General features: G+C 37.7%; 1 protein-coding gene across 1 annotated transcript in view; it reads right to left on the minus strand.

Annotated features, from left to right (window-relative positions):
- NEB (nebulin) overlaps positions 1 to 26,009 on the minus strand; it is a 223,573-nt gene that overhangs the window by 134,089 nt on the left and 63,475 nt on the right. Inside the window, exons 42-61 of the mRNA XM_025404794.1 lie at positions 25,447 to 25,653; positions 24,866 to 24,970; positions 24,606 to 24,713; positions 23,648 to 23,959; positions 22,233 to 22,439; positions 19,186 to 19,290; positions 18,111 to 18,218; positions 16,218 to 16,529; positions 15,884 to 16,090; positions 15,339 to 15,443; positions 14,069 to 14,176; positions 10,637 to 10,948; positions 10,240 to 10,443; positions 6,171 to 6,275; positions 4,495 to 4,602; positions 3,844 to 4,155; positions 3,187 to 3,390; positions 2,803 to 2,907; positions 2,612 to 2,719; positions 402 to 713 (exon numbers count right to left, since the gene is read on the minus strand). Of these exons, the coding sequence (XP_025260579.1) occupies positions 402 to 713; positions 2,612 to 2,719; positions 2,803 to 2,907; positions 3,187 to 3,390; positions 3,844 to 4,155; positions 4,495 to 4,602; positions 6,171 to 6,275; positions 10,240 to 10,443; positions 10,637 to 10,948; positions 14,069 to 14,176; positions 15,339 to 15,443; positions 15,884 to 16,090; positions 16,218 to 16,529; positions 18,111 to 18,218; positions 19,186 to 19,290; positions 22,233 to 22,439; positions 23,648 to 23,959; positions 24,606 to 24,713; positions 24,866 to 24,970; positions 25,447 to 25,653 (3,654 nt within the window). The remainder of the gene's footprint in view (positions 1 to 401; positions 714 to 2,611; positions 2,720 to 2,802; positions 2,908 to 3,186; positions 3,391 to 3,843; positions 4,156 to 4,494; positions 4,603 to 6,170; positions 6,276 to 10,239; positions 10,444 to 10,636; positions 10,949 to 14,068; positions 14,177 to 15,338; positions 15,444 to 15,883; positions 16,091 to 16,217; positions 16,530 to 18,110; positions 18,219 to 19,185; positions 19,291 to 22,232; positions 22,440 to 23,647; positions 23,960 to 24,605; positions 24,714 to 24,865; positions 24,971 to 25,446; positions 25,654 to 26,009) is intronic.

Here is a 26,009-nt window from a genome sequence, read left to right on the forward strand (position 1 = left end):
TTGAGACGGAGTCTCGCTCTGTCCCCCAGGCTGGAGTGCAGTGGCGCGATCTCAGCTCACTGCAAGCTCTGTCTCCCGGGTTCACGCCATTCTCCTGCCTCAGCGTCCAGACTAGCTGGGACTACAGGTGCCCGCCACAGCGCCTGGTTAATTTGCATTTTCATCTGAGGGATAAGAGATCAAGTAAAAGCATTCTCAAAATTTAGTTTGGTGGATGGGCCAGGTATCACACAACATTCCATTTCGGTCTGAAGGGTTAAAGGATTAAAATACCTATGGATAAAGGCATGCTATTTGCCTCCTGCAGGGGCTGGTGAGCTTGTGCCACATATTGCCATTTTCTCCAAGGGGTGTTAAATAATTTCCCACCTCTGCATGTTATTATGACTCTCAGTACTCACATCGCTCTGGAGGTCATAGGCCTGCCGAGCGTGGATGACGTCGCTCTGGTCGGGCAGGCATGTCCACTCGTGCAGGTAGTTCTTGTAGTCCACGTCGCTGACTAAGGTCTGGCACTTCTTGGCCAGCACCACCCCCAGCATGTCCACTGGGCTACTGAACTTGGTCTTCCACTTCTCAAAGTCCTTCTTATACTCCCTGTCACTCTGGATCTTGGCCACATGCATGGACCACATCATCTTGGGGTCATCATGTATAGCTCGGGCACCAATGTGGTGGCCAAGCTGCTTACGATAGCCTTCTTTGTACTTGAACTAAAAGAAGAAAAAGATAATCATCTGCTTTAACTTTTAGTAAAAAGCAATCACTAAGCCTAACTTTCTCTATTTAAAAAAAGTTTTCCCTGAATATATAAATTATATGATAGATGTAGAAACCATTTAGAAAATAAATGAAATATATGTCATATATCATCACATATGAAATATATCTCTTATATAAAATATATATCATATAAATAGGCATTACTTTAATACATTCTTTAATGTTAAAGTCATTCTATTAGAATTTAGAATTTGTTTTTAAAATATTTAATTTTCAGATGTATAAGTTTCAGGAGATTATGCTGCAATGACAATGACAATAAAAATGAAATTCTCCTGCATGGCTTTTGTATGCTCACTGATCCAAAATTTCATTGAGTATCTACTATGTGTCAAGCACGGTTCTAGATAAGCAATGTAGATTCAATAAGAATTGTCTTTGCCTGCAAAGAGTGTCTGTATATTTATACACAGGAAAAAAAAAATTTAAGATGTCATTCTGCCACTAAAATAATTCTTTATGATTCGTGTGTGAAAATATAATTAGAATAGAAGTCATACTGTATATGGGTTTGTGCCTGCTCTTTTCAGTTATTATATAAGCATTTCTATGTGTCATTAAATAGTCTTTGCACACATGACTTTCTTTTTTTTAGAAAGCATCTCTCTCTGTTGCCTAGGCTGGAGTGCAGTGGTACAATCGTGTCTTACTGCAACCGCCAACTCTTGGGCTGAAGTGATCCTCCCGCCTCAGCTTCTAAGTAGCTAGCACTACAGGTATGCGCCACCACACGTGGCTAATTTTTAAGTTTTTTGTAGAGATAGTGTCTTGTTATGCTGACCAGGCTGGTCTCAAACTCCTGCCCTCAAGTGATCCTCCCACCTTGATCTCCCAAAGCACTGAGATTACAGGTGTGAGCCACGGTGCCTGACCTATACGCATGATTTTTAATGACAGCAGGTATTTTATTATATGGTATTTAACCCTTCTGTGATTGTCATTTATTCTTAAATTATGATTACTTCCCATATTTTGGAAATAAAGAAAAAAATCTAGAGGTTTTTTTTTGTTTGTTTAACTTCATAGACAAAAGAAATGGAAAGATAAAAATTTTTAGAAATGTGAGCAAATCCTTTTTTATTATACTTTAAGTTCTAGGGTACGTGTGCACAACGTGCAGGTTTGTTACATATGTATACATGTGCCATGTTGGTGTGCTGCACCCATTAAATCGTCATTTACATTAGGTATATCTCCTAATGCTATCCCTCCTCCCTCCCCCCACCCCACGACAGGCCCCAGTGTGTGATATTCCCCACCCTGTGTCCAAGTGTTCTCATTGTTCAATTCCCACCTACGAGTGAGAACATGTGGTGTTTGGTTTTCTGTGGTTGCAATAGTGAGCAAATCTATCTTTTAAAGAGAGCAAATATTTGTAGCCCACGACTGGATATGGAAACAAACATATGTTCCATATGAATCGTTGAACTTTGAATAATGTGTCCTATAATTCAGCCCTTGTAGATTCATTGGTTCATACAGCATAGGTTGGATTTTGAAGGAACCCTACAGTAAGTTCAATTGTATATGAGAAATACATCATTGGAAAAGCCAAAACAATTATATGAACTATAGCCAAGTATCTAATACTTTTGTTCAGCAAGAGATGGACATGTTTTGAAATGTATGTTGCTATGGACTCAACCATAACTAGAATTTGGCCTTTGTGTTGATAACTCTATTACCATTATTTTAAACCATTCATTGAAACAATAAACTGTTAGCAACAGCTTTAACCTCATGGCTTACTTGTGCCACTCTAAATCCAGGAGAGAGAAATAAATCTTTGAGCCACAGCTAAGGCAAAGAATTTTCCAAGTATACTTACTTCACTTGCAATATCTCTGGAGGCCTTGGCTGCCTTGATAGGAATGGCATCTACCCGCATATCGTAACCTTTCCTCTTGGCTTCTTCTAGGCCAAGCTTATACAGTTTCTAAAACAGACATTAATAATAAGTTAGATTTAGAAAGTGCATTGCAAGGAAAATGTATCCTGCACTATGAATATATTGCTTACCTCACTGTAATTTACTTTGTTTTGTTTTGCTAATAAAACTTCAGGGGTGTCTGGCATAATGTGGACAGTGGTTTTATCCTTATCCCAAGCTTCTGTATAGAGGCGCTAAGAGAAACAGAGAGACATGACTGGTACAGGCCAGTAATAAATAGATACATGCAGACAGTCTGATTTTTAATGAGAATCAAGAAATTCAGCTCAGTGAATTGATATTTGTGACATTTTCAGGTCTAGATGTCTTGTGTCAATAAGAAGCACAATAGTTTAAAACCACATTAGTACCAAGCAAAGGAATCAAAAATAAGTTTTCTTTTATAGAAACAGATTTCAGTGTTTCCATAAACAAAAAAATTAATAACCTCCTCAAACAAAGATAAGACTTACATGATTCATGGTAATGGCATTGTTTTTTGCCAAAACCATTGGTATGGAATCCATAAGGCTGGAAAACTTAAATTTATCTGGGTGCTGACGGTAAACGTGGTCACTCAAAATCTGGGTGGCTCGTTTGTTTTTCTCATCCTCAAGAGAACCACTAGGCATCCAGCCAATGCCTTTTAGCCACTGAAGGTCTGACTTGTACAAATTCTGAAAGTGCAAGTGACAAATTTGTCATAATTAAATCATTTATCATAATTTGTCATAATTAAATCATTTGCCCCTAAATAAAAGTTCATATTATATTATATATATTTTTAATACTTGAATTATTAGAAAATTCTAAATTTTTGGTATGAATTATAAATCAACAAAATGTTCAGATTAAAAGCGTATTTTGAAAAACATTTTAAACAGAAGCACATAGAAAATGACTCAATCCTTTGATTGTCTAGCTCAACAATCTAGAGGCTTCCACCAAAGCAATGGGTCTTTGCTGGGTCTTTGTGGAATAATGTTGCCTCCAGATGTTTGGGTGACTAGATGGGGCTTGGGCATTAGTCCAGGGTAATTGTGTAAACTCAACTCCCCTCACGACGGGACTCTGATACTTTAAAAAGCAGACATCATGTTTTGTTGGCCAAAGGAAAATCTTAGACTCACGTCGCTCTGGAGGTCATAGGCCTGCCGAGCATGGATGACATCACTCTGGTCGGGCAGGCACGTCCACTGGTGCAGGTAGTTCTTGTAGTCCACGTCGCTGACTAAGGTCTGGCACTTCTTGGCCAGCACCACCCCCAGCATGTCCACCGGGCTACTGAACTTGGTCTTCCACTTCTCAAAGTCCTTCTTATACTCCCTGTCACTCTGGATCTTGGCCACATGCATGGACCACATCATCTTGGGGTCATCTTCAATGTTCCGGGCTCCAATGTGATGGCCGAGCTGCTTGCGGTAACCATCTTTGTATTTGTACTAAAGAAAAAAAAATGTGTCTTATTCCTTTCAAAATTAACTTCTGTTGCCATCTTTGTGGCAAATTACAAAGCACATTAACTCTAAATATTTTACTAAGCCTAGAGAGCCAAAGACTTCAGTCTTTTGATAAGAAAGATTAAAGGCTAAATTCAGCTATGAAATTCCATACATAATAAATGCATCCTTGATCTTATCCTCATCCCACACTGCATGGGATCATTTTATTCCATTGTAATTTGTTGCCCCTTAGATTTTGTTCAATTTGAAATTAAATTGAGACTGCTTTGAAGTGACAAATTGCAATCAAATCGATATCAACAAAGGATAAAATCTTACTTCACTGGCAATTTCCCGGGAGGCTTTTGCTGCTTTGATTGGTATGGCATCAACAGGAAGATCATAACCTTTTCTCTTCAGCTCCTCATAACCCATTCGGTAGAGTTTCTGTTAAGAAATGAAGATCACTATGTTCCCCATAGACAAATATAGCATAATGATCAAATGTGCTAAATATTTTGAGTCCATGAGAGTAGCATCTGTGCCCTAGAATACTCAAATGTAATTAGAAATTATGCCCATTGATTGCTAATGATCCTGTTTTAAACTTTAAAGCTCTTCAATTACCTAAATCAGCAAAATTGTCAGCTCTTCCCAAATACAGTCATGCATTGGTTAATGACAAAGATACATCCTGAGAAATGTATTGTTACGTGATTTTGTCCTCGTGGGAACATCACAGAGTGTACTTATGCAGTCCTAGATGGTACAGTCTACTACACACCTAGGCTATATGGTATAGCCTATTCCTCCTAGGCTACAAACCTGTAGAGCATGCTAGTATAGGCTACTGTAACACAATGGGAAGTATTAATATTTGTGTATCTAAATATGGCTAAACATGGAAAAGATACAGCAAAAATACAGTATGATTATGGTACTATGTTATGGGACCACCATTCTGTATGTGTGCCTTTGTTGGCCAAACTGTTGTTATACAGTGCCTGTCTATACTTGCAAGAATCAGGCAGAAGTAAAACAATAGAGAAATGAAATGGATTATTATTTAGGTGCTGTTTTTCAATTCACATTGGCTGTTTCATTAGAAGTTTTCATTAGAAAAGAGCTATGGCTTTTCATCTAATTATTCTAATGAGAAAAAATCATGCCTAAGGGGTTATCTCTTCCATGTAGCTGATGCATTGTGAAATAGTCTGTCTCCCAATATGGGACCATCCAAAATAGGATCCACATTTATAGGTAAGATACTGAGTCCACCATAATTTCTAAAACTTAAGATGTTTTGAAGAAAGTTTAAATAATGAATTTTAAAAGCTTAAGCAAAATAATTTTTTTTTCAGATCTGTGACATAACTTAAAAATTGAGAATATAATTTAAATGTACTTTTATCCAGAAACCAGATTATTTAAAGTGCCTGTTGATCTTGGACTTGTGTTTATCTGTTAGTCCTTTGTGGCATTACTTTGATACATTCTTTAATGTTAAAGTCATTCTATTAGAATTTAGAATTTGTTTTTAAAATATTTAATTTTCAGATGTATAAATTTCAGGAGATTATGCTGCAATGACAATGACAATAAAAATGAAATTCTCCTGCATGGCTTTTGTATGCTCACTGATCCAAAATTTCATTGAGTATCTACTATGTGTCAGGCACGATTCTAGATAAGCACTGTAGATTCAATAAGAATTGTCTCTGCCTGCAAAGAGTGCCTGTCCACGCTGGGAAATGCAATACAAGCCATCACCCTGTGATGATATGTGTAACAATAGACTGCAAGGAACATAGAATACAGACTCCCCATTCTGCCTGACACAGTGAGTACTAACATTTCGATGTTCAATCTACAAGCCACTAAATAAAGAATCTAAGTCATATGTAGTTCATTAATTATAATAATTCAGGGATTCAAAGAACTTCCAGAAAACTTCACTGATTTAGAAACAATCAAAATGAGCTTTCTGAAAACACATGCTGAATTTGAAAACTTACATCACTTGTGTTGATTAAATTTGCTTTAGCCAGAACAATGTCAGGCGTATCAGGCATGATGTGGATCTGAGTCTTGTCTTTGTCCCAAGCTTCTCTATAAAGTCTCTAAAATAAGAAATAAGAATTTTTCAGTGGTGTTGTTAGATTAGTGAATGACACAGTTGGCTTCAAACAGAATTGCTGATTTTATCTTAATTAAACATTATACGGAATTGATATCATAAGCAGAACAACATAAGCAGAAAATAGATGCATTATCTCTTGATTTATCTGGAACATAAGCAGAAAATAGATGCATTATTTCTTGATTTATCTGGAACATAACTGCCTTTCAAAACGGAGATTATGGGTCACATTTTCAAAGTTACAGAAAATCCTGCCTACAAGAAATCAATCTAGGTAATCACATGCTTTGCCAATATTATCAAATGAAACAGGCTTCTCCATCTTTTGGGTTGTGTCCCTCAGTGTTTAATTGAGAGGCAGCCCTTGCCTTTTCAAAAGCTGTCTTATTCAAAGTGTGCCTAGAAGTCAGGGAGTTTTATTTCCTATGTGGCTTGTTATTATTTTGACACAGAGTCTTACTCTGTTGCCCAGGCTGGAGTGCAATGGCGCAATCATGGCTCACTGCAACCTCTGCCTCCTGAGTTCAAGTGATTCTGGTGCCTTAGCCACCTGCGTAGCTGGGATTACAGGCAAGCGCCAGCATAGCAGGCTAATTTTTGTATTTTTAGTAGAGACAGGGTTTCGCCATGTTGGCCAGGATGGCCTTGAACTCCCCCATCTCAGGTGATCTGCCCGCCTCAGCCTCCCAAAGTGCTAGGATTACAAGTGTGAGCCATTGTGTCCATCTTCCATGTGGCGTATTATTTATAATTATACCTCACAATCATTGTGAAAGATTAGGATTCCCAAAATGATTTTTTGGGGGGAATTTATCAAAATCTCTTTGATGTCCCAAAGCCATCCTTATGTCTCTTCAACAGAAGACAAGGGGATCCAAACAAAAGTTTCATTGACTTACTAAAACTAGGATTTTCTTTTTTTTTTTTTTTTTGAGACAGAGTTTCACTCTTGTTGCCCAGGCTGGAGTGCAATGGCGCAGTCTCAGCTCACTGCAACCTCCACCTCCCAGGTTCAAGCAATTCTCCTGCCTCAGCTTCCCAAGTAGCTGGGATTACAGGCACCCACCACCATGCCCAGCTAATTTTTGTATTTTTAGTAGAGATGGGGTTTCACCATGTTGGCCAGGCTGGTCTTGAACTCCCGATCTCAGGTGATCCACCTGCCTTGGCCTCCCAAAGTACTGTGATTACAGGTGTGAGCCATCGTGCCCAGCTAAAACTAGGAAAATTTGATGAAAAACAATATTTACACAGGGTCAGAAAATCTCCCTGCCAGATTACTTATCAATTACAAAGGATAAAATGGTTACTCAACAGTATAGCAACCTGGCAATATCACTTTAACCAAGTGTTTAAGTTATTAGTAATAGAACAAATTGATATCCTGTGCCTCCTGATATGAGGTACTGAGGAGGACACAATGTGTGATCTCCTACTGAAAAGATAATCTGAGTCTATCACAAGGACCCACCAGAAAACCCAAATGGAAAGAGATTCTACAAAATAACTGATCTATGTTCTTTACAAATGTCAAAAACTTGGAAGGCAAAGAAACAGTGAGGAACTAGTCCAGAGTAAAAGAGACTAAAGACATAGCAAGTAATGCAACCTGTGGTCTTGGATTAAATCCTGAGCCAGAGAAAATATTTTCTTTTCTTATAAAGGATATTAGTGATAAAACTGAATTCTGTAGACTAGCAGACTAGCGAAAATTAATTTTGTGATTTTAATCATCACAATGTGATTATTGAGAATATTCTTATTTTTGGGAAATACAGGCAGAATAGGCATCATGAAACAATTTAATTTCTCATAGAGATATATAGATATAGGTCTAGATCTGAGAGAAAGAAAGGGAGAAAAAGAGACAAAAAGAGAAGGCAAATGTGGTAAGATGTTAACATTTGGGGAATCTGGGTATACGCACACACACATACACACATATGTGAATTACATGTACTATTTTTTCAATTTTTCTGAGTGCCTGAAATTATTTCAATATAAAATTTTTTTGGTCTGATTGATTCCTTAAACTTGTCCATTTCCCTTTGAGGTGTGCAGCATGAGATGTGTGTGTATGGCACTTTTCTTTTTCCTGCACGTTTGCCATGGTGCATATAACCCAGAGAAGTCAATTAAGACCCTCAGCACCAAAACAAAGGCAAGGCTTGTTAATTTCCACATGCGTGTATCCTGGTTCTGCACTACCCTTTTGGATTTAGTAACACCAGAGTTTCTCTTTAAAACTTTTTTTTATTTCCATATATTCGTGGGGGCACAAGTGCAACTGCATTGTGGTAAAGTCAGGGCCTTCAGTGCATCCATCACTGGAGCAACACACATTGTACCCACCAAGCAAACAGCAGAGTTTCTCTACCTCCTAACCACTGATATTGTGTACTGGATGATTCTTTGTTGTGGGGGCTGCCCTGTGCATTGTGGGGTGCTTAGCAGCATCCCTGGCTTCCACCCATTAGATGCCAGTAGCATGCCACTCCCCAGTTGTAAAAACCAAAAATATTTCTAGATGTTGCTAAATGTTCCTGTGGGGCAAAATTTCTTCTGGTTGAGAGTCACTAAGTTAGACTATTTCTTCAATGGCATGCACCACTTTCACCACATGGAATGCAGAGAAAATGCTGTTATTATTTACACTAGGATAGGCGCATCAGTCTATTCAGAAGGAGAGACAGCGGGCTGAAGGACCCCAGCTGGCCCGGGTTTTGTGTGGTGGCCCTGAGGCCTGAGAGCTCCATATTTCAGCATTCCCCAAACTAGAGCGCACTGCTGGGAAGTCCTGTCCTGGAACACATATATTGATAAACTTCATGATCTCTCTCTTGTTTCACGGAGAGAAAAGAAACTTGGATTCCAAGAAGGGGGAAATATTTTATACAAATTTGTTGTTTTCTCAGTTTGTTGGATTCTGACTGTCATCATAAAACAACAAAAGAATAAGTAAATGCTTAAACATTCATAATGAACCTGACAGGTCAACATTTACTATACATTCTGGAAATCAACATTATAAAAAGTCTGTAAGGGGTTAGTTAGGAAAAGAGGAACTACAGTTTATCAATGCTTATTGTAAGCTGATTATGGGCTTATATATTATATAAAACTTCTGATATATATGATATATGTAAAGTATATAGCATATTACATATAGTATATATATTCAGATCCTTCTAAGACCTACAGTATATACATATTTAGATCCTCCTAATAACAGATGGTTATTATATATCTATTTAAATCTTCTTACCAATTACAGATTTCAGGGCACATACTTCAATACTCTGTAATGTTCACGGTTAGGCTTTTAGCTGAGCAGTGTTGAGTAATCTTTCCCTTCTTTGCATATAATTACTCCACCCTGCTATGTTTTATTTATTTTTTTCCATGATTATTTATTGAGTACCTATTATGTGTTAGACACTGGTGTCAGAGCTGGTGAAGAAAATAAGTTGAAGATGAAATATATACTTATTTACAGTGACAGAATTATCCATTTATCTTGATTCAGCTAAACTAAAAGCATTATAATCATTTGTCAGGAAATACACTCTTTACAACACATCAATTGTGCCTGTGTAAGGTACTCAGAATCTTTCCCCCTCATACACTCTACCCCAACAAAAAACATCTGGGTGCTTCATGCACTCAAGTTTCAAAGAAAAAAGTTTGTTCAATCATTTTCCCATTACATTTTGGTTAAATAATAAATAAGCTTTGGGTGACAAAAACTGACACTGACCCATTTTTACACGATTCAGTGTAGGATAGTTGCTAATTTAAATAATGCGATCCAATATAAAATGTTATGTGGTGATGTATGAGGCAATGCTTTGCGGTTCTACTCATTTATTAAGCAAGCGCTATTGAGCAAATACTAGGTAGCAGGCACTGTAATCTATTTTATTTATTTCCAGAGTGCTACTCACATCACTCCTATTTTTGGCATTTGTCTTTGCCAGAACTATGTCCATGGCATCAGGAATGCTGGTGAACTTGTTTCTGTCTGGAGGCTGACGATATTTTTTCTCACTGATGATTTCCGAAGCCCGCTTGTTCTTTTCTGCCTCTAAAGAACCCAAGGGACTCCATCCTATGCCTCTCAGCCACTCTAGGTCAGATTTATATAGATTCTGTGAAAAGACAGAGCAAGCCATCAAAATCCCATTGTCACCTGGATCCTAGATTCAAGTGATTCTATGCATTACAAACAGATGCATTTTAGATTTTCAGTAACAATTCCTAGTTTCACTTCTCTTTGACTAAATAGCTACTCATATAAAATATGAATTAATATATAAACTATTGCATTTAATAGAAACTGACCTCACTTTGCAGTTCATAAACTTTCTTAGCTTGCACAACATCGTTCTGATCAGGCAGACATGTCCACTGATGTAAGTAGTTCTTGTAGTCCACGTCACTAACCAACTCCTGACACTTCTTGGCCAGTACCACTCCCAACATGTCCACTGGACTGGAGAACTTAGTTTTCCACTTCTCAAAGTCCTTCTTATATTCTCTTTCACTCTGCATTTTGGCTACATTCATGGACAACACAAGTTTTGGGTCATCTTGCAGACTCCGGAATCCAACATGGTGGCCAAGTTGCTTTCGGTAGCCTTGTTTGTATTTAAACTGAAATCAGAGAAAACACAGCTCTTTTAGTACACAAACAAAGGCCGAGTTAAGCTCAACTTGCTTTTTTTTCTTTTCTTTCTTTTTCTTGAGACACGGATCTCACTATGTTTCCCAGGCTAGTCTTGAACTCCCAGGCCTACTCTTCTAGCTTCAGCCTCCCTAGTAGCTGGGATTACAGGCACATGCCACCTCACTCAGCTTCAATTTGCCTTGTTTTCATGTTTGTTTTCCAAAACCGAAATGAGAGAAGGGTTGTCTATGCTACCTTAGTATGGAATGTTTACTTACTTCAACTAAGCCTTATTTACATGGAAGCTTCTGAAGAAATCTAATGTTGATACATAGAAATGTAATGTATCAACAGAGGTTATAAGAAATTAATTCTAACTAGATGCAGAAATATATGTTTGGTTGTGCTAGCTATTGTGTATTCTGACTTTGGGGTTGTATTTAATATAGCTCTTGTGATATTCTTATGGAAATGATAATCCTTATGGGCTAAATGACAGAAAAATCAGGAAGATACATGACTAAGTAAATACACCTAATAGTGGAGACTAATTTATTAAATAGCAGGATTTTTTTGTGGCTTGCCATGTGGTTATGTCATATAACCTTGTCCTTGTCCTGTTTGGGATCCATATCTTGCATGTGCAGATGGCTAAAAATAACTAAATATGTTAGATTAGGAAGAAAATTCCACAAGAGCTCCACATACTGCCAAATGGATCAAAATGATTACATAAATTTAAGACAGTAAAAGTAAAATTTGGTATTTGGATTCAATTGAGAAAAATTACATTAGTACTAGATGACAGTAACAACAGTGATAACAATAATGAGTATAATAACAGCATTTACTTGATGTTAGGTGCTGAACACATCTTATACCTTACATGATACCCAGCTTCATTATTACATATATAAAATATTCAGGAGTTTAAGTGGACTATAAGTTCAACATAAGCAATCTGACAAAATTGCTTTTTAAAAAGTAGTGCCATAGATTCTGTATGGGGCACAAATAAGCTCTCTGAACTGACCTCCTGTATCAAGAAAACAACACTAAATTTTGAGGGATTCTATTTTGACAGGAGTTTTGAAAAAACAGCATAAATTACAAATAGAATGATCAGAATATTGAAGAATGTATAAAACTGAAACGAAAGGAGGGCAAATATGAAAAAGTCGGAAAAGCTATCAAGTGGAAGTGGAAATAGGCTACTTGTGGTGGTGTAGAACAGAGATCTAGAGCTTATCGGTAAATTATTTACGTAAAAATAAGAAGCTATATAATGGAACTGGAAATGATCTAACAAAAAAATGACCTGCCCTGAAGGACTCCAAAATTCCTTTAAAGAATTTTTTTAATTTTTGAGACACCGTCTTGCTCCATTGCCCAGGCTGGAGTGCAGTGGTGTGATCATGGCTCACTAAAGCCTCAACCTTCCGAGCTCAAGTGATCCTCCCATCTCAGCCTCCTAAGTAGCTGGGATTCCAGGCACACACCACCATGCCCGGCTAATTTTTTATTTTTTGTAAAGAAAGAGTCTCACTATGTTGCCCAGGTCGGTCTTGAACTCCTGGCTTCAAATGATCTTCTTACCTTGGCCTCCCAAAGTGCTGAGATTACGGGAGGCAACCACTGCACCCAGCCTCCAAAATTCTTATATTTTTAAGTATCTACAGACTTTTGGAGATGGAGAGAAGGTAGGATGCTGAGTGGGAGATTAGATTAAATGTCCTTTATCTTCCAACTCTAAATTCTATGATTCTAATTCATTAAATTAAATACTTATAAAAATAGTTTTAATTTTCTGAAATTTTACAAATACAAGGACATTTGAAATTGAGGAAAATACATCTCTATAATAGTGGGAAAGTTCACTAATAGTTCATTTGAGAGTAAGATTTCAAAAGGTTCGAATTAATGGGTTCACACAAAAAGAAATGAGGTACTATCAAATTGTTGAGTTGTTAGGAGATTATTGATGTCATTTCTTCAATTCCTAAACTATCTTTAGCATATAGCATTAAATGAAAATGAGTTTACACATCATTATTGCTTTAGGTTTATCATCTCGTTGATTTATTTTAATAAGGGATTGACCTGCAAGCTGGAGAGTGGGTAATAATGTATCATCATATTAGTTTTCCCACATTTCTGGAGTGCCAGAAATTAAGTGAATTAAATAAAATCTTCCCTTATGTTCTTAGAATTTATTGTCAGATTCCATTTTTAGGCACTCTTTTCCTCCACTCTGTACTTCAACCTGCATATTAACCAAATCCCTGTTTTCTTTTAAAGACTTTAATTAAGAGGTCCTGCTTCCCTATGAAATCCTGGTAATTTATTCACTATAACCAAGACCTTCCGAATTTTTGTGGTTAAGTTTTGGGATTAACAAAATGATATGCTAGCAATATGCAGAATATCTAAGTAAAATACTTGTAAAAATTAACCAATAGAGACAATACCTAGTTTTTCACCAGATTTACTACCGTTTCTAATCATAACTAGAATCTACCTTTGGGAGAGTGAGTCTATGAACTTTAGACCAGATTTTCAGCAGAAAGAAGAATTAAGTAAGCCCTTAGGAACTTAAACCTAAATTTCTGGACCTTCTTGGATTTTTTTAAGTCCCAACGTAATTTATTACAATTATATAAGTGCAAAATGGGTTAAACTGAAATAACTGACAGCCTATTTTAAAAGATGTGCATATAAAATCTATCAGCATCAGTTTGTTGAGGTTGATTTATTATCTGGCACTTTGAATTTATCTAAAATAGACAAGTAGAAAACAGGAAAATTATTATATTTTCAGGAAAGTAGGGAAAACTTGCAATCTTGGGTCCTTTGTAATATCCCCAAGTAGAGCATCTTACTCTAATGGATCTTAGAGGTCTTCAGGCCCGACCTCTATTCAGGAAGCCCCTTTGGATATACGAACAGTGAAAAAGAAGAGTGAACTCTGGATAAATGAAGAGGGTAGAAGAAAATGAAGGAAGCATTATATTTTGAAAGGTAAAGCCTATCTATAAAAATAGTTACTGACATTAAGTTACCTGATTCAGATAAAAATATATCCTTCTAGAACTCAAACTAGTACTCACATCACTAGCAATGTCTCTTGAAGCTTTAGCTAGCTGTACAGAAATCGCATCAACTGGGAGATCATAGCCTTTCTTCAAAGATTCTTCCCATCCAAGTTTATAGAGTTTCTGAAAATTAAAGATATTCTTCAGCATTATTCTGCCTATATAAAGAATCTCAGCAGATTATTAGGGAAAAGTTTACCTACAGAGTGAATATCAGATCGAACATCATCTACCCTATCTTTAAAGATATGGATAAAAATAAAACAAGTTGTTTAAAGGAGTAGAAAAAGCACTGGCTCAGCATCATATGACCTGGCTTTAATCTTTTTTGGCTGTGAGAATCCTGGTGGTATATTTTATCACAGCCTCTGCTGTTCAGAAACAATATGGTCATATCAGGCATATCAGGCACTTTTCTCACTGCTGTTAAATACCACCTTGGCTTACTATTTTGAAGATAGATATTAAGATAATTGCTAATAAAAACAGGTCACAACATTTTAATTAGCTAAGTGATAAAAGCAATAAATGAAATACTTTTTATAAATTGCAATAATTTAGTTGCAATCTTTCTGAGTTGACTTTACTGATTGAATGGATGTATGTGTGTTAGAACTGGGTAATAACACAAATAGCTCATAGTTATCCAGTACTTTCCATGGGCCAGGCACTGTGTTGAGGATCTTACACAGAATTTCCCATTTAGTCCTCATGGCAATCCAATGTCATAGGTACGTTTATGGTCCCAACTTTAGGGATGAGGGAAGTGAGATTTAGACAGGTAATTGAGTTACCCAGTATCATACATCTCAAAAATGGCAAAGCCAAAACTCATACCAAGTCTGTTTGATGCAATTTTTACCTTATTTATGTGTTTATTTATTAGAGATAGGGTCTCCCAATGTTGTCCAAACTGGATTCAAACTTCTGGGCTCAAGGGATCCTCCTGCCTCACCTTTCTGAGTAGCTAGGACTACAGGTGCATGTCATTGCACCCGGCTGTTTGATGCAATTTTTTTCAACAATTATCTATTGATTTCCTGCTTGGTATCAAGCACAATGAACACAGAGATAAACAGACACAGAACCTGCTCCATGAAGTATACAGTTGTGGCTGAAGCCTTTGCTCTTAACCACTCTATTTTGCAACATCCTGGGCTAATCAGTGTGTCATTTCCAAACTTCCATTGCTTCAACATTTATATCAGTATTTACTATTACATTATTTTATAAGTTCATAAGTTTCAATACAAAACCCTTACAAGTAGTTTTTATGTAACTTTACCTGACTATACAGTGTTTGATTCTGCTTGGCTTGTAAAATATCTGGTGTATCAGGCATCACGTGAACATTGGTCTTATCTTTATTCCAATCAACGGTGTATAAATACTAGGAAGTGGGAAAAAAAGACATGAAATTGGAATAACTGGGACAAGCAGGAAAGAAAAATATGTATTTATATATTAGTACTTGAATGCACTCAATTTGACATAGTAAAGTAATAACTAAGTAGCATATAATTCAGAAAAGACTCTAAAAACAAACTCAGATTTTAAAAAATAATCTTTTAAGTATTTTCTGTTCTCTACAATGGAAAGTATTGAAGATATAATAATTAAAAATATAAATAATTTCTAACCCAACTAGAAGGTCAAGAGAAGAAAAAAATGTAAGAGGTGGACAGAAGAAGATGGTGTAGGGGAATGATCCGGAACGGTTTGCCACTGCCTAGGAATGATGGACCTGAATTAGATTTCTCCAAACAAGAACCAGAGCCTGCTAGCCTTTCCTCATGTGGAAGCTGTGTGGACGGCCACTGTTCTGTGTACCTTGTTCATGGTATGTGCATTCTGCTTGGCAAGCACCATGTCCATGGAATCAGTCAGCTTCTTAAACTGGAAGTTGCTCGGGTGCTGGCGGTATTTCTGATCACTGGCATATTCAGTTGCTTTCTTGGCCTTCTCCACTTCCAGAGAACCTGCTGGACTCCAGCCAAGCCCTTTGTACCATTCATTGTAATCTTGCTTATATTCATTCTATAAAGAAGATAAGCAAATTCTACTTTATCTTATCCATTTAGACACAAAAGCATGGCATGTAAACAGACTGTAATCTCCCTTCCCATGAGATTCCAACCATCACCCAAGTAGAAGAAAGCCTTACATCACTCTGTATGCGATTCATATTCCTGGTCAGTTCAATGTTCATCGCATCTGGAAGGAGGACGTACTTGTGAATCAGGTGCTTGTAGTTAGTATTGGTGATGTTGGCTTGGGCATCCTTGGCAGCCGTGACACTGAGCATGTCAGCAGGGGTGTGGTAGCTGGTCTTTGTGTTCTCATAGTTTTTCTTGTACTCCCGATCAGATTGCATCTTAGCCACTTGCATGGAATGGACTAATTTGGGATCATCCTCGAGACTGCGGAAACCAACCATTTTCCCCTTCCCTTTTTCATAATCGTGCTTGTATTTATACTGTGAAGAAAATATGAGTTTTTACACAGAGCAATTCCTTTGACTAAAAATCGGTCTAGTGTCAATATGCTATATTATTTTTCTATAATTATAATTAAAAATTATATTTGTATAGAGCTCTATAGTTCACACATTTTTCATATTTATTGATGTAACTGTATTATTAAAAATTATATTTGTATAGAGCTCTATAGTTCATGAACACATTTTTCATCTTTATTGATGTAACTGAATACAACTCTCCCTTGTGAGGTAGATAGCAAAGTTCTTATTACTGCCCTCATTTTATAGATGAATAAGTTGAGACCCAGAGAGCTGAGCAACCTGTTGAGGCCACTGAGGATTAGAACCCAGATCTTGTGATGGTGCATTACACTGACTTATGCATGTACTTTGCTGTTAGTGCTAAAGAGGACTTTAGTAGGTAAAAAGAACACAGAAAATGAAAAAAAAAAAAAAAAAAAAGAACATTTCTCTTATTGCTGCCCTGAGAAATTATCCTGTCAGTCATTTACTGATGAGAAAAGGTTCAATTATGAGACACAGAGTGTAATTTTAGAATAGCTTTATATTTGTGGAGCTCCTTTTCCTTTAAGACTCTCTAAACTGCTATAATGGGGGAAGAAATTGTCCTATTTATCATCTCAACTTTCTTCTATAGAGGGGAGATCTTGATCCATGGAGAGCTTCTTTTTCTGCCTATCTCCTTGTGGGATTGCATGTGCAAGTTGGGGGTAGAAGCTAGTAGAACCAAATTACTCCAGCGTAATAGAGGGGAGAAGAATTTGGAGTTCTCGGGATAATAAGAGAGAGTGGAATGGGCTGGATAGGTAGGGAAGATGAAGAATAGAGATGAAGAGGAAAGAAAGTAAAACTCATGGGTGACCAAGGAAAGAGTGTTTTGAAATGTGCTCCTCCCAGGACCTTCACGTCATTAAATGCTCCCTGTGAGTGGATTTCTTGTGGAAACAACCAAATGAAAGAACTGAGTTTCATATAGGTGGCATGTTATGACAGTGATGTGTTGGTACACCTGCTTTTTGCCGCGCAGTGCGGGGAAAGCCTCACTTTGTAGTGTTTGCCAATTTGTGGTGTAAGTATGCCCATCATAGCTGATATGAAGCCACCGATGGTTTAACAACTGGTTTGCAACAATTCCTGATTATTTACTCATCAACCATCATGAGCCCAGATGATCAGCACTCTTGCATCCATGAGACATCCTGGGAGAAAAATCAGCTCTGAAGAAGCAGGAGGCAAGAACAACACGAGACTTTCACCAAGAAAGCTTAGTGAAGGGCTTTGAATTTCTACAAGCCATAGCATTGGTGACAGATTCAAAGTAAGTGTATCTAGATCTCATGAGAGAGGGAGCTGACATCTATGAGGGTCACCATGTGGTTAGCTTGGTGTTTTTTCAGAAATATCAGAGCACACACAAAAGCAAGGTTAAGAAGCATTCACAGAGAGTAAGACCTACTGTTTTTCATAATGTGTCCACTCAGTGTTTCCAGAACTCAACCTTATTATTTCGGTTCCCTAGAAACCCCCAGCCAGGTGACTGCTTTCCTTCGGACTTACATCACTTGCAATATCTCTGGAAGCCTTAGCAGCTTTGATAGGAATTGCATCCGGTCTGAGATCATAGCCTTTCTTTTTAGACTCTTCCAAGGAAAGTTTGTAGAGTTTCTGTAAAGAGAGGCAAAGGGAAGAATTTTCTTCTGAATATGAAAGCCTGGATTTCTTTTAGAAGAGTAAACTACCACTGTGGTGTCTTTTTTTTGTTTTTAAGTAGAATGCTTCATTGGTGCTTTAGTGGCTGAATGTTCTTACAAGTAACATAACTGTGTTTGAAAAACAATCTATAACAAACTTAAACATGTTTTCAGGAAACTACCAGAAAAAAGTAAAAGTTACTGGTCTCTATTAGATTGTAATAGTCCTGGAGATTCTTATTGATGCAAGTAAGAGTTAAAGGAAGACTACAAAACAGCCCTATTCTGACATCAAAAGAAAAGTCACTGTTTTATAATCAGCACTTTTATTTGTATAATAATGTGGAATCTACAATTAAAGAAAAACTCAGCTATTCCAAATCTCTGTGGAATTCAAACAAAGAAACAAAAAAAATAGGTAGGATTAGAAGATTTCCTAGCAACTATGATTAGATGAAAAAGGAAATGAAATAAAACATCGATACATTTTCTAATAAGTGTTGCACATTCCTTGTTATGGGGTTTGCCCCAAATTCTTCAAAATGTTTTTCTTCCCTTTCCATTTAACCCCTTCCTCAGAACCATCTCAAAGGTTTGATGGAAAGGCTAAGAACGAAATTCCAGAACTCTCATTTCCTTTTTCTCTTCTCCTGGCCCCCAAGCCTGTTTCTTTCTACCAAATCTCTCAATTTAATAAGGAGTGCCCCCCTAGAACAAAATCCAGTCACCCTTCAAATTCTTAACTGCTTGGCCCAACCCCATCGACAGGCCTACTCCAACTCTGCAAAGCAAAATTAGAAAGAGAAAGAGCCTCATGTGTGGATTTCCACCATTATTTTTAAAACATTCATTCTCATAACTGAGAGAGAGATTAATTAATTTGTTCTTACTGGTTCAAATCTGCTGGAGAGGAAGATGACAACAGGAGGAACTATACTTACATCACTCATATTAATTGCATTTGCCTTTGCCAAAATAATCTGGGGGATATCAGGCATGATGTGGACTTTGGTTTTATCAGCCTCCCATGCTTGTTTGTAGAGATGCTAGGAAAAAAACAGTGTAAATTAGTGTTTAAAATCTTAAAAGAAGCTTACTTAGTACATACATATCATTGTACACATATATATCAATATTTCATGTGTTTTTATTAACTAGGTTTAAATTAATTTATTCATTATTTTTGAGACAGAGTCTCATGCTGTCACCCAGGCTGGAGTGCAGTAGTGCAATTATGGCTTACTGCATCCTCTACCTCCTAGGCTCAAACAATCCATCCTCCCACCTCAGCCTCTGAGTAGCTGGGACTACAGGCAGGCACTACCATGCCTGGCTAATTTTTGTATTTCTCGTAAAGATGGGTTTTTGCCATGTTTCCCAGGCTGGTTTCAAACTCCTGAGCTCAAGCAATCCACCTGCCTTCACCTCCCAAAGTGCTAGTATTACAGGCATGAGCCACTGCACCTGGCCCAAAAAAAAATTTAATGGAAAAGTTGCTTATTCAAACAATACAGCAGGGAGGAAATACGACAGAAAGTAAAAATGCTTTTTCCCCTTACCTTACAGCATGGAGGTAGCATTTGCCTCCTAAAATTTTCTGTGTACATTTAAACACACATATAGTCCTTTTAAAATATGCATGAAGTCATGTTCTACATCTTGATTTTTACTTAATAATATAGACATCTTTGAACAACTTCTTAAAATAATTTATTTCATTCATTTGTAGAGCTACATAGTATTTCATTAGGAGGTATATTCTAATTAAGTTAACCAGTTCTCTGTTGATGAATATTTAACTTATGGCCTCTAGCCTTTTTCTACTACAAGCAATGTCATGATCCTTGTGGTGGACATGGAGATGTGCCACCAATATACCCATTCAAGGAAGGACCTGATTCCCCAACTTTTGACAAACAGTTTCTAGTCATCAGCTATCTCATTCAAGAGCATGCACTTCCCAGATAACCACACTCAACAGCTCATCGAAGTGGGCGTACAAAGATCTAGCCATTTCAGCTCAATGCAGGTCTCTACTACAGAGACACTTGAGAGCCCTCTGTGGGACTGGCCAAGCCTTTGTCATGCCAGCATCACTGTTCAACTTCTCCTCCCGTCTAGTCCTTCCTCCCAAGGACTAGGATCCCTAAAAAATACTCTGCACTCCAATTTTCATCTCAGCATCTCCTTTCAGAAACCCTAAACTGCAAACATATTCTTGTGTGTATGTATGTATGTATATCTTTGCACACATGTATAAAGATTTCTACAGGGTAATGACACCTGAATTTTAAATTTTAACAAATGGCCCATTAAAAGTTTGCTTTAACACAAACTCCCTTACAGATATTGTGTGTAACACAGCTTCTTAATTTTTGCAAATGCAATAGATGAAAAATGCTATCTCTTTGTTTTAGTCCGTATTAATTAAAATAAGAATAACCTTCTTCTGGACTAGAGGTTGGCAAACTTTTTCTGTATAGACAGAAATTCTTTAAATTTCAGGCCTTGTGGGCTACGAAACTGCTGTCATTAGCTACTCAACTCTGCTGCTGTAGTCCAAAAGCAGCCAGAGACCACATGCCGACAAACAGCTGTGGTTGTGTAACTATAAAACTTTATTTACAAAAACAGTCATTTTTCTGAACCTTGTTTTAGACCAGCACTATACAATAGAACTTTCTGCAACGATGGAAATGTTCTGCATAATCGAATATGGTAGAACTCGATTGAGTACTTGAAATGTAGCTAATGTGAATGAGAAACTGAATTATTAATATGATTTATACAAACATAAATCAACACATGTGGCTAGTAGTAATAGTATTGGGCAGTGAAATGTTAGTGGAAAGAGCAGTGCCTAGTTATCAGAATCCCTGTTCTAGTCCAGACCCCGCTGTTGACCTGCTGTGTACCCTTATGGGAGGTGCTTTGCTTCTCTGGGCTGTTCTTTTCTCAATTCTGCAGTGGGAGGATTCAACTTGATGATCATCAAGATGTCTCTCAGTGCTGGTGCATGTTAGTTCTATGATTCTCCTCTTGGCATCATTATCCTGAAATGTTAATCACTAACACTGAAAAAAATAGATATCCTCATAGTTTAGATTCTAAATCTTAAAAGAGGCACAGAAATTTGTGCCATGTCTTTGAGGCAGGTCCCTTTCAAGGAGATTGATCTCTACAAATCATTCACTTCTCTGAAGACTCCAGGCGGTTTACTCTCTGGCTTAGCATAATCCAGTTCTATCTTTCTAGCACAACTAGGGCCATTATTTTCTGCAACTGTTTCATGTTTAGATCCAAATCATCTTTTTCTCTGTTATGTTAATCAAAGGCATTTCTCATTTTGATCCACCAGTGCTGCTGCAGTTATTTTATTATTTTTAACTTCAAAAACAGATGTTCAAAGTTGATTGTACTTGTTGGTTTTGATCTCTTATTGCAAATCAATGTAAAAATGGAGAAAGGCTTTTCTAAAAGCTGGAATAATTCATGACCCAAGGGAACAATGATGTAGAACAATTGCCCTCAAGATTGCCCAGAGAACATTCTGGTTTGAAATGCTGCTATAGCCATATAATCTTGGAATTTTCTTTGATCCCATCAAAACAGAAAGGAAACTGGGCTTTGGGGGGTGGTTTGCAACACCAGCTGCCATCAGGAAATCGGCTGATTCAGTGTCATGAATGTCTATTAAACCTCACCTTAGACAAACAGGACTCATTTTCAAGAGGAGCAATAAAAGAAAAAGTCCCTATTTATTTGGTTATGTCAATAAGATAGGATGGGTCATTGAAGATTTGAGACTACTAGTTAGAAATAATTCCTATCTTTTTTTTTTTTTTTTAACCACAAGACTCTTTTTCTAGGTAAAATAACCTCAAGTGTGATGCCCTATAACTGTATCAGCAAAGCCTGTGGATTACATGTAAGTTATACCTGGATTCTCTCTGATGCATATGAGACACTGCATTATTAAAAGACTTACTTCGTTCATAATTTTTGCATTATTCTGGGCCAAAACCATGTTCATCGAGTCCATCAATGTGGAATACTTCAAAGTGTCTGGGTGCTGGCGGTACTTCTTTTCACTAATAATCTCCATGGCTTTCTTGTTTTTCTCCGCTTCCAGGGAGCCCAGAGGGAGCCATCCAATGCCCTTCATGAAGTCAGCATAGTCAGCCTTGTACTGATTCTGCAAAAGAGGAAAACAAATTATGAGAAGAAACGGAAACTTCCCAAGAATTCCAAGTGTGTGTTTAATATTCTGTAACTTCCACTTCATTTGTAACTTTTCCACTTCAATATTTGCTAGAATATTGGTATTTAACCAATAGCATGATGAACTTCAACCATTTCTTCCCTAAAATTTTATCCTTTTTGTATTTCCTTGCATGATAAATTAAAAACTAAGCAGAAATGTCTTTGTGATTTGTTTTTCTCAATGCCTTCATAAAGAAAAAGTACTAAGAAATACCACATAGATTCATCTGCCAGGTGACTGTTATCTCCTTGAGAAAAGCAACTACGCTGACCTTTCTTACAAAAACTCCCAAGGCCCCTTGGTTAATAGATGACTATGGAAACCCCATTTTTCTCTTTCACTGTCTTTGATCACCCACCACCATTACAATTCCCTCAGGTATGCCAGAAACCTTCCCGGTACTTTGTGTAAATTTCATTTTTTGCTCCTCAGCTTTGACATTTCTCTCTACAACTGTACCATGGTTGCTTTCATTCAGGCACTTATTACCTCCCTGGCAATTAATGGCTCAGTCCTCACATTCCCAAAGATAAATGTAGGCTTGCTTTGGTAGGCTTGCTTTGGTCTGCTTTGGGTTTGTAACTTAATTCACCTCTCAACCATCAAATGGCCTCTTGAGCTAAATTCTTGGCTCTATTCCTTCTCAGTCTTTCTTACGTTTAGTCCAAAAGCTGTATCAGTCATCACCTTCTCAAAAAATTTCATTAGTAAGGTAGGCAATTGCAACGTTAAAGTGGTAGAATGAAACCCGGTTGGGAGGGAGGGACTGGAGCTATCAGGTTATCTGATTTCTTACTTTCCCTTTTATTCCTCTATTAAAAGCCTATTATGCTTTTGACCATCTTTGCTAGATATATTTCTTTCAATACACTCTTTCTGAAATGAAGTGCCATTTGCTGTTGTGGAATTCAGCATCCAACAATGCTCACAGCAACAATAGTAGAAAACAAGACTTTAGTTTCTAGAATTGATCTCCTTTTGTTAAAAGACATGAATCCAATCGAAGGTAGCAAATGAAACACTATGTTGGGAAACTGCAGATGAATTTCTTTCAGGATTTTCAAAATGTCATGACTTAGGGTCATTCATGGTTACTTATTATCCAGAGTAAGCGCTCTGCAAATGTGGCTTTCACATACATCACTCTGAATCTGCATCCTAGTTTTGGCCAATTCAAAGCTCATGGCATCAGGAAGCATGTTGTAGGTATGGATCAAGTTCCTGTAGTTGGCGTTGGTGGCCACTTCCTGAGACTTCTTGGCAGCCACCACACTGAGCATGTCCACTGGGGTATGGAAGGAGGTCTTGGATTTCTCGTATCCCTTCTTGTACTCTCGGTCTGACTGCATCTTGGCCACCTGCATGAAGTGCACCAGCTTGGGGTCATCTTCCAGGCTCCGGAAGCCAATGTGTTTCCCTTTGGCTTGTTCATAGGCTTGCTTGTATTTGTACTGTGGACAGAGAAGACACAATGGTGATGAAAATGGTAAAAGAAAGAGAACAAAGTACCATTCGCTAGGTGACATTAGCTTTGTCTTAGATGAAGGGTTTTAGAGCTACTCTAAAATTAGAAGGGAGGCACTCATGAGAGGCAGGCAGCAAACTCTTTTTACTTCGATTTTGTTTTTCCCAGACTTGAATCCATGGAAAGAAAATAATCTCAGAGTTAATTGAAGAGATGTGTAAATAAATTGGTTTAGAGAGATTTAGAAAGCAGATTTCCCCACTCAGCTGTCTGAGTGATAGAAAAGGCTGCAGGCATGATTTCTCATGGTGCATCTTTAAAGAGAGGGCCTGGCCATGGGCCTCCTGGTAAAATATGTAGATTGCATCTTTACATTTGCTTAGAATTGCACATGATTTGAATAGACTCTAAAGGCTACTTATTTTAACAAGACTCAGTCACTACTTATATTAAATAATGAACAGATGATTAGAGAGTGCTTGGATGAGGTGAAGGGAGGTGTCTTGTGTGTCACATGGGATGGCATTCCCACCAACCCTGAATGGAGCTGACCACAGCTCCTACATATACACAAGCTTGGCACATTTGTTCTTACTTGCCCAGCCCCAAAAAGGCCCAGTGGAAGTGCTTACATCACTGGCAATGTCTCTAGAGGCTCTTGCAGCCTTTATTGCAATGGCATCAGGTCTCAGGTCATATCCTTTCTTCTTTTCTTCTTCCCAGTCAGCTTTGTACAGTTTCTAAACAATAAAATAGAAAAACAACAGCATCTTGTTATTGGGGTTAGAATAGACGTCCTGACTACAAAGTGGTTGGCATGTAAAAAAGGCAGACGTAAGTATCAGTTCCCTTTAACCTTCTTCCTAGCTTTTGCTGTTGTTAATCTACTTACGTCACTCATGGTGATTTGATTTACTCTGGAGAGTAAAATATCTGGTGTGTCAGGCATGACATGAATGGTGGTCTTGTCCTTGTTCCATTTTTCAGTATAGAGCCTCTGCAACGAGAAAGTCAGGTGCATGATTTTACAGCAGGACAAGTTTGACCCAATGCTACCAACAGGAAGAGATTTGCATCTACACGGTAGAAGAGGTTAACTGTTGATATTAGAAAATGGATGAAATAACAAAAAGATGGGCCAAGTAAACTAAATACACAATGAGAAAAAAAATTGTTGAATAAGGCAATCCTCCACCACCAAAGCACCAAATACCATCTTGCCCCCACCGCACAACCATGTGGAGTTTTGTGGTTCTGTCACATTTTTAACATGCTGTTGAGCGATGACCTGAGGGAGTCACTATGAAAGAGAATGCGCTAAACATGATGCAAGCAATAGAGTCCCCTCCCACCAACGCCATCAAGACGATCAGAAAGATAGAAACACTGAAGGAGATGATGGGGGCAGTGCCAGGCTCAACGGCATGAATACCATGAGGGTTCCCTGGGCAAGGGTGCCAGGTGAGTCCTTACCTTGTCCATGTTCAGTTTGTTACTCTTGTTAAGTGCCTGTTCCATTGTGTCCATGGCGTACGTGAATTTCAACTTCTCGGGGTGCTGGCGATACTTCTTCTCACTCAGAATCTCTCCTGCTTTCTTTGCCTTCTCCACCTCTAGGGACTCTATGGGGACCCAGCCGATCCCTTTCATCCAATTGGTGAAGTCAGATTTGTACAGATTCTTTACAATGAAAAAAACAATCATTTCAGAAACAGTCAGGGCTTGGGTTTCTTTGGCTACATGATTTACTTACAATCAAAAAGTAAAAGGGAAGCTGGGAGGGGAAGAATAATCTGCTTTTTACTCCCTGCAGTCTTTCAGAAGAAATTAATTATAAAAGTAATTGCATTCATAGTGGTTTTGAACAGGAAATCCTGACCCAGCAATTCCTTTAAAAAGTTAACTTTCTTCAGAAAAAGAAATGAAAAATTAACAGAATTTTGCACTGGAAGGAAAATTATATAACACACTTATTTGAGCCTCCTAATTTTTCATAGACAATATCGTATGTTTGGCTCTAACACCAACATTTTAAA

This window comes from Theropithecus gelada, chromosome 12 (assembly GCF_003255815.1).
Source record: "Theropithecus gelada isolate Dixy chromosome 12, Tgel_1.0, whole genome shotgun sequence".
NCBI lineage: Eukaryota > Metazoa > Chordata > Mammalia > Primates > Cercopithecidae > Theropithecus > Theropithecus gelada.